We start from the raw sequence: 17,684 nt of genomic DNA, 5'->3' as shown, positions 1-17,684 counted from the left end.
TGGCATAATGGCATTCAAATTTAGAATAATGATAACAAATGAACTGCATGAGCTGTTCACATGATACACAGTTTATTACTCAAATGTCACAAAAAGTTATCTTTCTCTGTTACTGAGAAGTCTGAGAATAAGGGTCTGGAAATTTTAAATGTGTAGGAACCCTTAGGTTTTGTTTTGTTTTTTGATATTTTGAAGTGTTGGTTATTGATGTGTGTTGTTTTTTTAATGGTGGTTGTGTGTTTATTTTGTGTACACTAATATTTTTTCAAAGTAATGTTATTATTATTGAAAAATATGTTACCAAGTTGCGTTTTACATTTTCTGCATTGTTAATAAACTGAGAATTACATATACATAAATCTCATGTCATGTGTGCTTAGTATGTACATTTCAACATTTGACACTCCGATTGTAGTTGATAAGTCAAGAAACAAATTCATTGTTATAGTCTGTGGACCCCCTGAACTAGCTTTGGCCACCCCACGGATAACACTCCAGCTCCGCCACTGGTTGTTGTGTGTTCACAAAGTCAACGTAAATTAAATTAAATTAAATTAAATTACATTACATTACATTACATTACATTACATTAAATTAAAAGGATATAGTACTTAAAGCAAATTAAAGGGAGCACATTTTAGTGCAATGGGTCATTTGTTATCAATGATTCCTGCTGCATTTTCTCCACTTCTCTTCATCACTTTCATGTTTTGTGGTTATATCTCTTCGTAGCTTGCTGAAATATGTTACCTTTCCGCACGATGTATCCTTTTTCTCTCAATTCAACTTTTCATGCACTCATTTTGTAATCCATCTGATAACGTAGTTTCTAAAATGATGAGAAAACGCCGTGGCGTAAAAACTAGCGTTAACTTAAATGTGTTGGTCAAAATGAAGAGATAAAGCTTTCACGTTACTAGCAAATTCACGTAGCTTTCCTCCAATAACACTTTGAAAGACGAAGCCGAAGCTTTAAACAGATAAAAAGTAAAGCGAACATTTTTTTACCCCCCAAAAAACCGGTCAAGCACCAATCCAGCAGAGCTTTTCGGATGAGCTGGTCTCAACGTTACTGGTCTTGTGCCGCCCCCTAGTGACTTGGCTCACTTACATTGTGTGTGCCTATTTGTAGCATTTTTTCCTGCATGTGCGATAATTGTATTACACGCGATGTGCCTTCTGTCGTTTGTAGCCAGTTTGTCCCTCTCGACCACTGTACTATAAACTATATTAATAACTACCATGTAGATCTTGTAGAGGGTGACATACGAGAACATTTAATAAATGAACATTACTGAACTCGAGAGCAAGAGCAAGGAACTCCAGTTCCTCTGGTCTAGAGCTAATGCCTGTCCGTTTTCGATGGGTACCTCTATCATCACACCTGATTCAAATGATCAGCTCTATAGTAGCCTGAGAATCTTGATGATTTGAATCCGGTGTGTTGAAAGTGAGAGTTCGAAAATAGGCAAGATGTGGATCCACAAACCGGAGTTCCTTACATCTGCTGAGAAGTTTGGCCTTCTATGTGAAATTATTGCTGAACTATTATCTTTTTAACACTTGTCTTTATTATTAGAGATAAGACATTGCAAAGCATTGAACATTTATTGGGTAATCAGTCGACATTTTGTATGATATAAAGTCCTTGCTACAGCCATGAGCGAGTGCGACTTCTTTTATTAGTGGGAGGAGCTCGAGTCCAATAGAATGCAGACGTGGCGTACATGACGTCATCAATGTGAGCCTGTGGTTGTTCATGGAAAACCGAGCTGACCCAGCCAGCAGGTGAGTAACAAAGTCTTATTAGTTCGTATTGTTTAGTTATTTACACTTCCACGAGTTCAACGACACACGTTAAACCTAAACGTTATACAAATGGCAAGAACAGCTTCACAGCTGGATATATTTCTGCTCTTGTCATGAATGGTCGTGTATATGTGTACTGTACAGCTGATATTTTGAATTCGCTAAAAATGCGTTCATACTGAAGCTTAGAAAATGTAAAGAACGGTGCTAATGGGACTGCGCTCGCTCTGAGAATAATTCAACATATTAAAGCGTATCCACAGTTATATGTGATTAAAGAGTACACCCACGGGAGTGTTCTTAGATCTCTCGTCAGATATGTTTTCATGTTTAAAGACATGCAGTAAATTGTAAACATGAACGGATTGCCCCTGACGTTTTTTTTTTTCCTCCTCGGAGCAGAAAGTTGAACGTGTTGTACTACCACTGTCATCTGTTTACATTTCAAACTCATCCCAAATTGGGTGATGATAAGGTCAGGCTAGTGAAAAATCCCCGGACACCCAGGGGTTAAAGGTATTTAGATTATTTTTTTGCCAAATGACTTTGAGTTTAACTAAGCCAATTTTGAGTTTGAAGAAACGTGCTCTACTTTTTTTTTTTAGTAGTGATGGCGCATGGTCCATTGAAGCAGGTGTTTAGATAACAGTTAGCTGAATTTTGGTAATTAAATAGCAATTTTGGCAATTTAAAATTAACCTAATTTGTGAAGAGCGACCCAGTAAGATATTTTGTGTTGCATCATCACTGTCAACATGTACACAAAGTTTAATCCAAGATTTTTTTATTTTTTTTTGGGTGGAGGGGGGGTGTTTTGGCATGGAATGGCCCAATTTAAAAAGAAAATGCTCATACGTCAATATGGTAATGACGCTAATTGTAATAATTTTACAGTCAGATTCTGCCCCCTTTAATTGGACGTTGAAGGTCAAGGAAATGATGGAAGAGAGTGGGATTGAGAGTACACCTCCAACCAGCCCTACGCCACCAATGAGCGCAGCTGCTTCTATCAGTCCTCCACCGATGATCATAGGTAGGACATCTGCCTTGATTCTGTTTCTGAGAATGTTTAGCCAATTTGTACAAAAATAGCGTGTTTGTGTGTGTGCGCAAGCGTATGCTTGGAAACGTTATTTTTTTTTTGTAATTGATTAAAAAAAGTCCTTAAATAAAGCCACGATTTCCTGCCATAAAAAAACATGATGGACATAGTTTTGCACTGCACTGCATGCACGTGTTTATGAGCAATAGTACGATTGGCCGCTTGTTTCTGCTAAACGTGGCAAGGCACTGCATGCACGTATTTATGAGCAATAGTACGATTGGCCGCTGCTTAGCGCGGCACAATTGCTTCACAGCCATTAGACCAGACATGGGCAAACTATGGCGGTATACGGCCCACCTGGCATTTTAATACGACCGACCAAATTTGTTAAAATTAAAAAACCTACAAGTTGGTTTCATGAAAATCATGTGATGGCTTTCAGCCAGTCAGTGTCTGTAGCTGCGACAATCGACAATATCTTATTTTGGCCAGACTCTGTTTATGGCACTTTGGGAGTGCGGTGTATTAGTTTGACAAGCCACACCCGTAGTCTTTCTGCATAAAAGAAATGGATCTTGTCAGCTTGCCCTCTGCTGTGGTTCAACCTGTTCAAAACGCAATGTGGAATCAAATTTGTTCATTTGCCGTGATGTTTTCTGGGTGAACAGAATATAAGCTACCTTCAGCCCTGGCGGCACAAGTGTTGGGTACCCGGTCAGCGGGGGCTAGCCCACCGCGGGCCATAGCCCTCTCTGGACCTGAATGTGATATGCGTGGAGTGTACATTAGATGGAGGGGTACCGTGGTGCTAGCCATTCAAATGATAAAGTGCCAAAATTTGTGTTTCAGATCCATCAAGCCATCATAACGCTCCAGGCACTAGCTCCGTGTCCATTTGTTCCCCCGCAATCAGTGCTCCTCCTCTTTCTACTTTTAGCAGTCCCATGACTTCCATCTTTCATCCTTCATCTTCCCCTGCTGCCGCCTTTAGTGCCAATACTTCTACCTCTGTGCCTCCCATGGCCTCTTCCACCGGACCACCTGTCTTTTCTTCTGGTCCACCTCCTGTTGGACCTCCTATTTCTAGTTTTACGATGAGCGCAGGATATGACATCACGCGGGGTCATGCTGGTCGAACACCACAGACACCGCTGATGCCAACTTTTTCAAGCCCATCCTCGATTCCAGGTAACATGTACAACAGCGTAGTCAATATTAATTTTTGTTGAGACAATGGATTGGTCCATGACTTTCCTCTGATCTCCAGGCGTAGTGTCTAACCCTATGGTTCAGCAGCCTGTCATGACAGGGGCTTTAGATACCAGATCCCCAATCACATTCCCTGAGGAGCAGGAAGATCCAAGAGTATCTACAGACAATACCGGTGGAGGAATATGGGGCTTTTTCAAGGTAATTAGAGCTGCTTAACAAACCTGGAGGTGGGGAAAAAAAATAAAAAATTATTTCCTTTAGCCAGGAGCTGAAACTACCACAAAAATGAAAAAAATAATTTTTAGATGTGTTGAAGATCAAGTTACAGCAGCTTTTGTTGTCACAGTGAACCATCGGGTTTTGTGGCCATTTTGTAAAATTTTCACAATATTTGAATAAAATATCAATGGATTTTACATGTTCGATATACAGAATTTCCTGAGTTGGTATGCAGGGTAAAAGCCTCAAAATTAGCATGTGTGTTTTTTATTTTTTTAAACAAACAACTGTTTGCCACATCACCGGCGTTTTTACGAAAACTCATAGTTTTGAAATTAAGGCCTAATCATCCTTCTTTAGCAAGTATGAGGTAGATCTGGCTAACCCACTTAAAGAAAAACATTTATTTCCTACATTTGTCTTCGACGATGGAAATATACAGTAAGTTTGAGAATGTATTTTGGACTGAATTAAAGGAACGATTGCTTAATTGTAAAGAAGATGGGCTCACCTTGGTGAAGTTAGAGCAGCTTTTATTGTTACTGTAATTCATCAGACTTTGTGGTGCCATTTAGGCCACATCCATTATTGAAATGTCACAAAATTTGGCATAAGGCATGATCCAAGTCTTGAGATTTCTCTGACAAATTTTCATTCACGATAATCCTTTAACAGGCTCGGTGCACCACATAAAAGTGCAAAAAGTGATATAATTCGCTGTCACTAATGGCACCATATGAGTAACAATGTTCTATGGATGACTTTTGATACACGTGAAATTTTGGATTTTTTTGACAGCATGTCCACCTGAGTTGTTAGATTTGTATTTTGTGTCAATGGAAATTGAAAGGAAAATTTCATATGGTATTTTGAAAGCTCGATTTTTTTTTTTTTTTTTTTTTTTTTTTCCAATTTGGACTTTCAGTTCTTGACTCAGTCGGGTAATTGATTTAGAACAAGGGGGAAAAGGTATGACCCTTGTAAGTCCTTGTCTTCATGTATCCGAACCTGCATTTGGATGAAAACTAACCTAAAACTACAACACTGGAAGGAGCCTAACCATATGGGTTTAATCGCTCGTAAGGCGAATTCACTATATGGCGGGCAATCCAAACCTATGTTGAATAGCTAATCCGTTTAAAACCCCAGGTAAAAACATCAAAATTGTTCATACATATTAAAAATTAGTGTTAAAAGAGTATAGTGACTGCTATAATATAGAAAGGATTTATTTACCTTTGAGTGGCACTTGTTATGCCCATGTTCCCTATTAAGGGTGGCCTTGGATTGATTATGTCCAGCTTTGTTTCCATATAAATCATCTTCTTACTTCTCTCCTTAACATCACTAGCAATCTCTGGACCCATGGCTAACCCTTTCAAATTTCAATTAAGCAGTAAAATGCACTATAAATACAGTTTTGTAACCACTCACGATAGAACAAAGCTTTTCCGTTCTGCCATTTTGAAACGAGTGAGGCTGACCAATAGCAGACCAGCATCTCAGTCATGTGACGGCAACAGAAAATAAGTGCAATAACCTGAAAACTGGACCCTCGTGTTACATCGTCCCTGGATTACGTTTTTTTTTATGTTGAGATGTGGAATGCTGAGTTGTTTCGTCCCCTCTTTATGGTATTTTCCCAGTTTTGTGACAAAAACAACTGTCATGACCCTAGGGCAGGATTCGGCAACCCAAAATGTTGAAAGAGCCATATTGGACCAAAAAAAAACAAAAAACAAATATGTCTGGAGCCGCAAAAAAATAAAAGCCTTGTAATGAAGGCAACACATGCTGTATGTATCTATAATAGCTATATTAGCCTACTATGAAAATGATTAACTATGAATACATAATGAGGCTTCATGATAAAATGTTTATTTTTCCTGCAGTGCATCCTGACACACCACATGACTACTCTGTTGTGCGATGCCGCCTCAAGTTTAACTAAATTACATTATTAATGAATTATGTTTCATTGCTTTGATTAAATTAAATAAAGCGGATTTTAGAAGATTTTATTTATGAGGATTCGAAAAAACAAAATGGAACGTGCATAAGGTGGCCCTTATCTGGGCAATAGAGTTCAATAAAACGTAGCCTGCATCTATAAAAATAAAACATCAGCCACATACCTGCATAAACGCGCAGTCTGTTCAATATCGATCACATCACTGGCAATTGAGTATGCTGGCACTGAATTAATGTCCTTGATTTGTTGATCGGTGTTGCCTGCCATTTTAATCGTTCTTTCATTCACTGTCTTGGCGGAGAGAGGCGTGTCTTTTTTTTTTTTTTTTTGTATTATCCCGGTTTTGGTTATGTCGTCCTTAAATTGGTGTTCTGATATGTTGATGAATGACTCCATGTAGTCACTAACTGTAAACGGTTTGCCACGTTTTATTATCTCCCGGGTTGCAACGAAACTTGCAGCAGTCGTGGAGTTTGGAGATGCAATTGACTTCTTAAATATATTTTTGCGCTCCTCTAATTTCTGCAGAAGTAATGCAATCACACCTTTTCTCTCATTGCCAACTGGGTACTCGGCTGTAAATGTAGAACGCCTTCCCTGAAAATGTCGTTCCACATTGCTATTTTTGTTATTTGACAACTTCTCGCTACAGAGAACATTCAGGCAATCCTTCTGCATTTGGCAACGAATGCAAATGATTCGGTCCGAGAAATGTTGAATCGTCTGTTCTCAGTTATTTTTCTCTTTTCCCCTTTGGGATCCATGGCTCATGGCCGCCGGTTTGTTTACAACCGACACTTGCCTAGCATCCCGCCCTGCTAACAGAAACGCGTGTCTCAGGCTATGACGTAATTCTTCGTTGACAGAAATGTTGAAATGTAATATTTAGTTTACACATTTTTACAGCATTGGAAAATGTTAAGAATATTTTTGTCATGTTTGTCCCCCTACAGAAACCACATTAAAACGAAAAAAATATTTTCCATTTTCAATCATTATTTTCCATTTTCAATCATTTTTGAAAAAGCTCCAGGGAGCCACTAGGACCTTGCTAAAGAGCCGTGGGTTGCGGACCCCTGCCCTAGGGGCTTGGCTGTATTTGTGTTGTTTTGGCTCCATCTGCAAGCGTTTTTAGGTAATTGCACTTATTTTCTGGCTAGGCTACTCTTACTAGGGAATATTGGCATAACAAGCGACACTCAAATTCGCCTTACAAGCCCAACTGCAAAATGGATTAATCTCGTAACACGGGGGCCCACTGTATATTTGACTTAGCCATGCTGCTTTTTGATTTGTCACAGCACTGATATTTGAACTAAATAACACAATGTTGTCCCGAATGACTGACCACTCTTTTAATGTGGTTAAAAACACACCAGTAGGCCCAGTCTGGATCAGGTTTTCGTCAAGTGTAGGTGTTTTTTGTCTCTCTTTTTTGTACAAATTCCGAGAAATAGTTCACTTGATGTTTTTCACTGCATTTTAAATAATCTTAAATATTGCCCATTGTTTGACCAGTATTTTTTTTTGACAACAGAGGCTTTTGTTTTCTTTTTAGGGTGTTGCTGGGAACCCTGTTGTTAAAACAGTTCTGGATAAGACCAAACATTCTGTTGAGTCGATGATTACCACTCTAGATCCTGGCATGGCTCCTTTTATCAGTAAGATTCTCCAATTCTCATATTCTGAACAGATACCTTTTAAGTGTCATAAACTAGCCAAAGAGTAGTATCAAAATGACAAATGGTCAATGTTCGAAGGAAATTAAGAGTAGATGGTCCAACAGACTGTTGGAAATCTCTTACCTAGATTTCTTTAGTAATAAATTTTTTTGGAAAATTTTCTCTTTTTCCTTTTCTCTCTTCCTGACAGTTTTTTTGTAATAGCAGCAGCAGTCTTTTAAAATCTAATAAAGATACATAATGAAAATTGTTACATTATGATAACAGATGTGTCCTCTCCCCATAGAGTCCAGAGGGGACATTGACATTGTTGTGACATCAGATAAAGAGATGATTGTTGACGCAGTCCGAGATGCTTTTCAAGAGGTGTTTGGGATGGCCATGGTTACAGGGGAAATCACCACTTCGAATATTGCCCCTCAGCCTGTGGGTTATGCAGCAGGGCTTAAGGTATGTTCACTCATTGTAGAGGGGGAAAAAAAAAAATATAATATCTCGGATACAAGTGGCCGAAATGAGTTTCCTCCGCAGGGTGTCTGGGCTCTCCCTTAGAGATAGGGTGAGAAGCTTGGTCATCCGGGAGAGGCTCACCGCCGAGACGCTGCTCCTCGTCGTTGAGAGGAGCCAGCTGAGGTGGTTCGGGCATCTGGTTAGGATGCCTTCCCGGTGAGGTGTTTCGGGCATGTCCCAGTGGAAGGAGGCTCCGGGGACGACCCAGGACACGCTGGAGGGACTATGTCTCTCGGCTGGCCTGGGAGCGTCTGGGGATCCTTCCGGAAGAGCTGGATCAAATGGCCGGGTAGAGGGAAGTCTGGGCTTCCTTGCTCAAGCTGCTGCCCCCGCGATCCGACCCCGGAAGACAGCGGTAGAAGATGGATGGATGGACCCTGTTCCAAATCTTTTGGAGGACTGTGAAAATACACTTGTTGATATTGTTGCCTAATAGCAAGAAGATTCCAAGTCTTGTACCACGTAAATTACCAACTGACTTACCTGCCTTTGTTGTTTGTGTGGTGCAGGGGGCTCAGGAGCGCATTGATAGTTTGAGAAGATCGGGTGTGATCCACGAGAAGCAGCCAGTGGTCTCAATGGAAAAATTTATTGCTGAGCTCTTTCCTGACAAGTAAGACATTCCTTGAGAATATACTGAATTTTTCGGACTATAGGCAGTCTTTTTTTTCTCATGATTTGAGCCCTGCACCTTATAGTCCTATGAGGTTTATCTGCATTTTTTTTTTTTTTTTTTGCTAGCCATCGGGAGACAAGCTGTTGGTCAAGCAAATGTGTGTATCTGTTCGAGGTATCAATTTATGGAACAACTATAAAATAGAACCGAGAATATGTGAATCACGAAAGGAAAATGTCTAAATATTGAAGCAAATGCACTTTATTGGCCCTTCTTCTGATAATTTCACAATTTGAAAATGCTGTTCTTTTTTTTCTTCAGATGGTTTGATATAGGCTGTTTGATCCTGGAGGACCCTGGCCATAATACCCGGGTAGAGGTATTCACCCAGGCAACCCCTTTGGCTCTAGAACATGTCCAGCAGGTACACATGAATAAATATCTAAATGCAAAAGTGCAAATGGCTGAGGGAATGAATGTAAGAAAAAAAAAAAAAGTGTGAAAGCGTACCACCCGCCAGAAAGTTAAAATTTGTAACTTTGTAGCCTATACTAACATCAAAGTCATTATCAAAGTTTAATGAACAGGAATCAAAGGAACACCATTTAAAACCCCTTACCGTCTTGTATAGCGCTTCCGCCTATTGGCGAAGAGTACCATATTTTTCCAACTCTAAGCCACAACTTTTTTTCTCATGATTTGAGCCCTGTGGTCTATAGTCCAGTGCAGCTTGTTTATTTCTTTTTTTTTTCCTTCTCTTCCCTGCAAGCCACCAGGAGGTAGTCCACCACTAAAACAAATGTGTGTCTGTCTGTCATTTTGTAGAACCAACTATGAAATAGAGCTGAAAAGATGTGAATCAATGGCTCAAAGTTTTTAAAATATAGTATTTAAAAGATAAAAATGACGTATAAAATGAATAACTCCTTAGAAAAAAAGTTTCTGGTGTGTAATTTGATATATACAGTCGGCCCCCGGTTTACGAACAGCCTCTTTTACGAACATTTCGACTTACGAGTGCGGTCCGTGGAGTTTTTTGTCCCCCATTTACGCACAGACCGTTCGCCTTACGAGCAATCTGACATGCCGGCCATTGTATTTGTTCATATATTTTCGCCTTGCCACGTCATCAAAATCAGTAGTTAAAGCTTGTCACGGCAACGTGGAACGATATTGCTCTTACAATGTCACAGTCACTGTCTCAGTCACGGTGTCAGTCCCGGTCTCACTCACGGAGATGCTATTGGCCGGCGTCACGTCAATCACAGAAATGCCGATATGCTATTGGCCGAACGCCTTTATCTAGCTTGATGGCACAGCTGGTCGGGACGGAAGGAAGGAGAGAAAATGAGTCAAAAACGGAAGGAAGGAATGTTGTGAAGACTTTGCAAACTTTATCTGTTAGACATGGCTTCTAAAATTGTAAGTGGCGGTAAAGGAAGAAGTAAGAGGATGATGACATTAGAAACCAAGCAGGAGATAATAAAAAAATACAAAGGAGGCGCGTGCATAGTTAACCTTGCTCGTGAGTATGGACGGAACCGCTCGGCAATCTTCTAAGGGCAAGACTTTCCTTGCCGGGGCATGGACCTCGCTCGACAACAAAATGGAGAGGCTTCTTCTATTATGGATTAAAGAGAAGGAAATCGCCGGTGATATGTTTTAGTTTGAGAAAACTTCTTGTTTAAGAAAATAAATCAATAAATTCTGCGGGTTAGTCTCTGCTCACCTCCGTCTCCACTCAGCTCAAGTCACATCGCCCCAGAGGAAAATGTCATTTATCCTTTGTTTATCCATGCTTGTTATAGTAACTGTACAGTAGATTATGGTACTAATTTAAAATATGTGTGTAAATTAATGATGGTTTTAACTATGAATTCGCCACGCGTTGCCAGTCAATGTGTGCGTACAATTGACCTCGCTTTGCTTCATTAACGAAAGCATTTGCTCATGCATGACACGGTAACGCTGATATGCTATTGCTCTTACAATGTCACAGTCACTGTGTCAGTCACGGTCTCACTCAGGGAAGATGCTATTGGCCGGCGTCACGTCAATCACAGAAATGCCGATATGCTATTGGCCGAACGCCTTTATCTAGCTTGATGGCACAGCTGGTCGGGACGGAAGGAAGGAGAGAAAAGAGTCAAAAACGGAAGGAAGGAATGTTGTTAAGACTTTGCAAACTTTATCTGTTAGACACGGCTTCTAAAATTGCTAGTGGCGGTAAAGGAAGAAGTAAGAGGATGATGACAATAGAAACCAAGCAGGAGATAATTAAAAAAAAAAAAAACGGAGGCGCACGCATGGCTAGTGAGTATGGCCGTAACCGCTCGGCAATCTTCTAAGGGCAAGACTTTCCTTGCCGGGGGACGGACCTTGATTGACAACAAAATTGAGAGGCTTCTTCTATTATGGATTAAAGAGAAGGAAATCGCCGGTGATAGGTTCTAGTTTTGAGAAAAGTTCCCGTTTAAGAAAATAAAAAAATAAATTCTGCGGGTTGGTCTCTGCTCCCCTCCGCCTCCACCCAGCTCAAGTCACGTCGCCCCAAAGGTAAATGTCATTTTTCCTTTGTATATGTTATTTAACTGTACAGTAGGTTATGTTACTCATTTTTAATATGTGTATAAAGTCGTGATGTTTTTACCTAAGGTTTTTGCGGGCGATGCACGCATTCACGAATTAACATAGGTTTGGATTGCCCGTCATACGAGCAGTTCGAGTTACGAGCGTAGCCGCTGAACGGATTAAGTTCGTAACACAGGGGCCCACTGTATTTATAATTGTGTGTACAGTATGATTGTATGTATGAATTATGCGCAATGTGTTTGAATGTTTACACAGTGGCTGTAAGCGGGCAATTGAAAAGATAGTTTTGACTGAAAATTTTAATTTAAAAGAAGGTATAAAACTTCATATAGCATCTCTTTGCGTAAATACCTGATATTATGTCCTTCTACTTAGTCTGGTGCGGCTTATCCGTGACAAAAAGTTTTTTTGCTCAATTTTTGCTGGTGCGCTTATATACCGGTGCGGCTTATAGTCCGAAAATTATGATATTTATTACTGTAACATCACTCTGTAGTTTGGCCAACAAGATTGAAACTTCTCACAAAATATGTTTGTCATCTGCATACAGGCTCAATCCCTGACTCCTCCTGACTACAGCCTTCGATGGTCCGGTCTTATGGTTACAGTAGGTGATGTTCTGGAACGTAGCCTAGTCAACGTCGATAAAACAGAATGGCTTCTGTCTATGACGGGAATGACACAACGCCAGATGATCTATAGTGCTGCCAAAGCCTTGGCTGGGATCTACAAGCAAAGGCTGCCTCCAAGGACTGCATAAGGATCTGCTGCGTTTTTGTTTTGTTTTTTTGTCCGGAAGCATTTGGGAACCTTTGAAGGAGATGCAAAAACTGACAGCCATTGGTTGCTGAGGTCACTCAAAGGTTCATGTATTTCCTCACTGAGCAAAGCCAGCCTCCGAAATTGTAATTGTGAATTGACATTCCAACTGATCAACTGGATTTCATTGTTGCATATCACTATCAAAATGAAGATATTTTAGAAATAATCATCTGCTCGTAACTTTTGACAAAATACATAAAATGGGTCATTAATAATGTTTTGTGTGACTTTTATTTTTAATGTCAGCTATTGTCAAAACTGAAGTTTTTTTCAACGCATACAATATTTGGCCAAGGTTGTCACTTAATTTTGTTTGAACAAAACAATGAATGGAACACAAACTGAAACATGAATCATGATACCAAAATTTCCAAAAGCCTTATTGTTTTATTACACTGTATGAAGGGTCATCTTTGTCACATTTAAGAATAAAAAATAAATATACATTGTGTGTGTCTAAATATGTATTTTTATTTGTATCTGGGTATTGTGTTAATGTATTTCAATGCCATTTATGGTCTTGATTTTCACAAACTCCATTTCAATGCTTTATAATGACCCAGGAACACACAGAATTTTCCATTCATTTGTCAGCAAAACAGTCATCTGTCAGTGACAGATTGATGGCCTTTCCCTTCAGTATTGACAGTGTCTTTATTTGTTATAATGTTATATCATCTTACTCTCACCCCCTGTATAATCAGGGTTGTAAGGGAGGTAAGAGTCTTTCATTCCTTCTTAGAAGACCAAGTGATCCTTAACCCACCAAAATTGGAGGAACTGGCTGCACAGCAAGAGGAGGGAAAAAAAAAAAAAAAAAAAAACAAGACACCAGTCAACACAACAGCAACAGTCAAAGAAGCTGTAGTCAGCGCAACTCCAAAATTGAAGATTAAACAAATGGAAAATTATACATTTTTGCCATGTGAAGTGTAATTGTGATAAAAAGGATTGGCATCTTTTTTTTTCAGGCACTTTGATGCACAGGGTTTTTTCCTACTTAGACCAGGGGTGTCAAATTTGTTTTACCTTGCAGGTCTTATGGAGGAAAATCAATAAAATTATGGTCTATATTTATGTAACTGTTGGGTTTGAAGTGGGCTCGATACCCCACAAATGACCCGAGGAGAGGTGTAAATAACAACACAGGAGTCAGAGATTAAGTTTTACCACTGCAGTGGGGAGAGCTCGAAAGAGAGCGTGACCATGTCAGCCTCGTTGCAAAGTCTCTCTCTCGCTCTCTCTCTCTGAGCTTTCAGGCTGCAGCCTTTTTATTAAAAACTGTTACTGAGGTGTGGGGGTCTCAGATTCCAACCGTCGCACAACATGAACATTGTGCACCGTGGCAGAACTTGCAGATAACTTGCGATTCAGGCCTTGACCTTAACATTGTTTTTAAGACACACACACATATGAGATAAGGAGGCGCTGTGGTGTCTGAAAAAGTAGCAGTTAGAATACATGAAGCAAAGCTGTTGCACTAATGAATCATCGTTTATCACTAGTTTATCTTACATTTGCCCCCTGTTTTGAGTTTAAAACAATGTAAAAACATCAAATTGTTGACTTCCGTCAGGCTTTATCAACAGGGTCGGGGAGCCAGAAGGGGGCGAAAACCTTCTTAATAAGGAAAAATTCCCCCTTTACCCCTCGCTTGAGGCAGTAGCCTCGTGGCCTGGACATCCCCTGGGTGGTGAGAGTCTTAAGAGTTGATGGCGTTTGAATGCCAAAAAGAGTGGGGGACAGAGGTTACTAGCACATGTCCCCACCGGGTACCTGGGTCCTCAGCATCCGGTACTTTCAAAAGCTGTCCTTGTCCGATTGGACCGAGCTTGTGGAGCCCACACTAGATCGTCATGGTTACAATTGCTTGTCGGAAGCTGGGGCGACAGGAACACGCTTGCAATGTGACTGGCGGGTCTACGTGTCTCTTTCAGCGACTTTTACGGCCGTTGGGTTGGTTAGTTGGATTCTGAACGGTCCGTCGCACTTTGGGCTGGACCAGCACATTCGTTTGATGACTTTGATCAAGACCAGGTCACCGGGCTTCAGTAGTTCCTGTGGGGAGGACAGAGGGGTACTCGGCAGATCATTTGCATTTACAACATGTTTTTACATAGCCATTCTGTCATTGGGTCGAGTGTGTCTTCCTTATCATGCACTGATTGTCCTTCCCACAGCGGAAGATGGAATGGTCTACCATAGACCATCGAACGGTGTTACACCTGTTGCAGTGGGTGTAATTCTGATGTACATCTTCACCAGGTGTAGACAGTCTGGTCACGATTTCCCTGTTTCTTCCATGGTTTTTCTCAGTCTTAATTTTACAGTGTCCTTTTACAGGTTCTCTCAACCAGTCCTGCACTTTGTGGATGGTATGCACAATGGTGTTTTACATCTATGCCTAAATGCTCTGACATTCTATCAATTACCTGACTTACAAAATGAGTGCCATTGTCACTCCAGATAACTCTTAAAATACCATGATCAAGAATAGATATAAGATATTTTTGCAAATAACTTTTGCTACCGTCATCGCATCTGGTTGTTTGGTTGGGAAGATTTCAACCCATTTTGAAAGCGAGTCTACAATTATCAAACAATATTTGTAGGGGCCACTTCTGTTTAATTCAATGACACCCATGTGGAGGGTCTCATAGGGATATGTTCCTTGGGGATGTTTGCCCCTTGCTGGCCTGGTGTTGCCCTGCGAATTGTGTTTGCAACAAATCAAACAGCTCCACCGTTGTCTTCCTCCATCGGAATGCCGTCAACCATCAGATCTCAGCTGGCGGGCTGAGGTCCAGTCCTGGAAAAGGATTTTAGGCTCACTCTAGGTAGCCTGCCGTGGCCACGGTCTTTCTGGAGTCTGCCACGCCCGCTGGAATCCTCAGATAACTTGGCATCCGACTCGAGTAGACAACAAACAGGAGGAAGATAACAAGGTTTTCATTCTTGCAAGGAGAGCGGACAGGAACCCGACCTTTTCAGATCTCCTTCCGGTCTTGTTATAGATCCTTTTTGCTCCCTATTCATTTATTTGAGATGGCCCTAGGTACAAAAGCCATTGTTGCCCTTAAGGATTTTGGGGGAGAGGTCCTGACAACAATGCAGACGATGAGTTTATGATGGTGGGGTGGTGTAGGTGCGAGTCCATGCTGTTCTGCCCTTGGAGAAGTGTTGTCTCCTCACATGCGCTTCACCAACAGTTCCAACAAAAAATATCCATGTTTCCAGTTCTAATATATTTGTTATAAGAACAAATGTGAAATAACCTAGATAAAATTATTCTAACAGTCCCCCCCCCCCCCCCCCCCCACCTGTTTATGACATATTTGTTCAAATTCTCACATTTTAAAATTCTCACACCTTACATCAGTTACTTCAGTAAGATTTTCAACTGTAGGACTAGTTTTATAAGACCACATACATTTACACTCAGAGGCTATGTTAATCTTTATACCCCGTCTGGCTTCAACAATTAGCAGTGTTTTCCATTGCATAGATAACGCTTTTATACATAATATACTCTCAGTGAGCAGTCAATTCAAAGTCACATCTTCACGTTTCTCAAATATATTGGATCTATTTCCTTTTTTATTTGGAGAGGGTGATGTCACCTGCCAATCAATACTTCTCTCTGTTCAATTGTGTATGCATCAAAAAATGGCTCTTTCACCCTTTTGAAAAGACAAATGATTCCTACCCCCACAGGAAGAACCAAAAATGATGACTCATGAGAGTTTGGATCGCTCCCGACACAGGGAAGGGGCTGGATGCCATCTAATTCACTACCTGCTTGGTCAGGTCCTGTGACAGCTCTCACAGCTCTCAGGCAGCTGAGGAAGCTCCAGAGAACATGCTCCCCTGATGTCGAAACCAATCAAACATCACCTCAAAAGTGCATGAGCTGTCTGTCAGTGGTACCTGCCTCTGGCGACGACATATGGATCCAAGATGATCGGTCAACGATCCTCATAGCAGTTGGGGTCATCAACACACTTCAGGTGGACCTCACCACCATGGACAGGACGAACACTTTCGCTTAATCACTCAGATCAGCATCCAGTCACAAGGTTTTGATGGTTCAACATTCCTACAGGGGTACAACCTCATCTGCCATTTGATTAGTTATTGTCACGAATTTTCTCATTTTCATCATGTTGTCGCTCAAACAAACTTCTTACATTTGCTCAAGACTAAATGGACTGCTCACTATGGGAAAAAAAAAAAATCTCATAAACAGTTTTTTTTATTCTAAACAATCTGGCCACAAAGTGGCGTTATCTCTTAACCCAATCCATTTATACAACACAACAATCAAAACTAAACTGCTCTTGCTTTGTCTTAAAATTCAACCAATCCATATAAAACACCTGAAATTAATATAAGGGTTGTGCTTTTTATCTTCTCTTTCTTCTTGGGGATCTCTTGCATATTATACTTTACTCAAATAAAACATTGTTTGTTTTTTTAAATACCAAAATATGTGAATGTCTTCTGTAATAGTAATTTTATGTAATTTTTCCAAAATAGTAAAAGCACAACCTCACTATTATTCATAAAACATTTCAAGGTTTTCATTTAAAAAAAATCAACTCATTTTTATCCTTTACAAAATCAACTGGTGGGCCGGATTTGCAGACCAGTAACAGCCTGCAGGCCGAATGTTTGACACCCCTGGCTGAGACAAACTTTTACCCTGTATAAATGCTGTTAAAAAAGTAGTTAACATTAGTTGATTTTTTTTAATATTGCTTGTTTCTTGTGTCTATATTAAAAAGAATACAGTTTGAGGTAGGCCTATACTTTTTCATTTTTTTATAAATAATAATCTTACTTATGGTCTTATGGGAAAGACAGAAGCTTCCATGATGACCATGGTCAACATCAGGGTGGAAGCATTGAGACCTGTTTTCTTCTTTATTTTCATCTTTAGCTCTATGTGTATGTGTGAACTCTTCCCTCTGAATATGTGTGTGAATGTGAGTGTGCTTCACTCTTTATATAGTATCAGCCAAGGAGACAGTATTGAGTTTCATTTTCACAAATTTCTTCACTTCCGATCAGAGAATGTCCAAACTGTTTTCACCAAGGTCTGCATGCAGAGAACCGCTCCGCTCCACTCCACTCCCCACACTCCACACCCCACACCCCACTCCACACTCAACTCCACTCCACACTCCACTCCGCACTCCACTCCGC

The 17,684-nt window shown here is 40.4% G+C and overlaps 1 protein-coding gene across 3 annotated transcripts; it reads left to right on the top strand.

The window, feature by feature from the left end:
* Positions 1-1,720: 1,720 nt before the first annotated feature.
* Positions 1,721-12,925, top strand: prrc1 (proline-rich coiled-coil 1). Of its 3 annotated transcripts, none has more exons than XM_088435807.1 (9): positions 1,721-1,788; positions 2,704-2,842; positions 3,704-4,042; positions 4,122-4,264; positions 7,816-7,918; positions 8,226-8,389; positions 8,959-9,062; positions 9,387-9,489; positions 12,208-12,925. In XM_088435807.1, the coding sequence occupies exons 2-9, from the start codon at positions 2,746-2,748 to the stop codon at positions 12,415-12,417; spliced, it is 1,263 nt and encodes a 420-aa protein (XP_088291933.1). In that variant the 5' UTR covers positions 1,721-1,788; positions 2,704-2,745; the 3' UTR covers positions 12,418-12,925. The 3 variants fall into 3 exon arrangements, with proteins under 3 accessions (XP_088291933.1, XP_088291935.1, XP_088291934.1); XM_088435808.1 differs by lacking the exon at positions 1,721-1,788 and adding an exon at positions 2,206-2,325; XM_088435809.1 differs by lacking the exons at positions 9,387-9,489; positions 12,208-12,925 and adding an exon at positions 9,191-9,284.
* Positions 12,926-17,684: the final 4,759 nt, after the last annotated feature.

The sequence above is a fragment of the Hippichthys cyanospilos genome, chromosome 15, assembly GCF_059441005.1.
Source record: "Hippichthys cyanospilos isolate Australia breed blue-spotted pipefish chromosome 15, RoL_Hcya_1.0, whole genome shotgun sequence".
NCBI classification, from domain to species: domain Eukaryota; kingdom Metazoa; phylum Chordata; class Actinopteri; order Syngnathiformes; family Syngnathidae; genus Hippichthys; species Hippichthys cyanospilos.
The sequence above is the reverse complement of the archived record's forward strand: the minus strand, read 5'-3'. Positions and strand labels throughout refer to the sequence as shown.

Excerpts from the sequence above, each read along its gene's own strand:
- prrc1 (XM_088435807.1), top strand. The coding sequence starts at position 2,746 with ATGATGGAAGAGAGTGGGATTGAGAGTACACCTCCAACCAGCCCTACG. Across the intron at positions 8,390-8,958 it reads GTTATGCAGCAGGGCTTAAG|GGGGCTCAGGAGCGCATTGA; the intron begins GTATGTTCACTC and ends TGTGTGGTGCAG. Across the intron at positions 9,063-9,386 it reads GCTGAGCTCTTTCCTGACAA|ATGGTTTGATATAGGCTGTT; the intron begins GTAAGACATTCC and ends TTTTTTCTTCAG.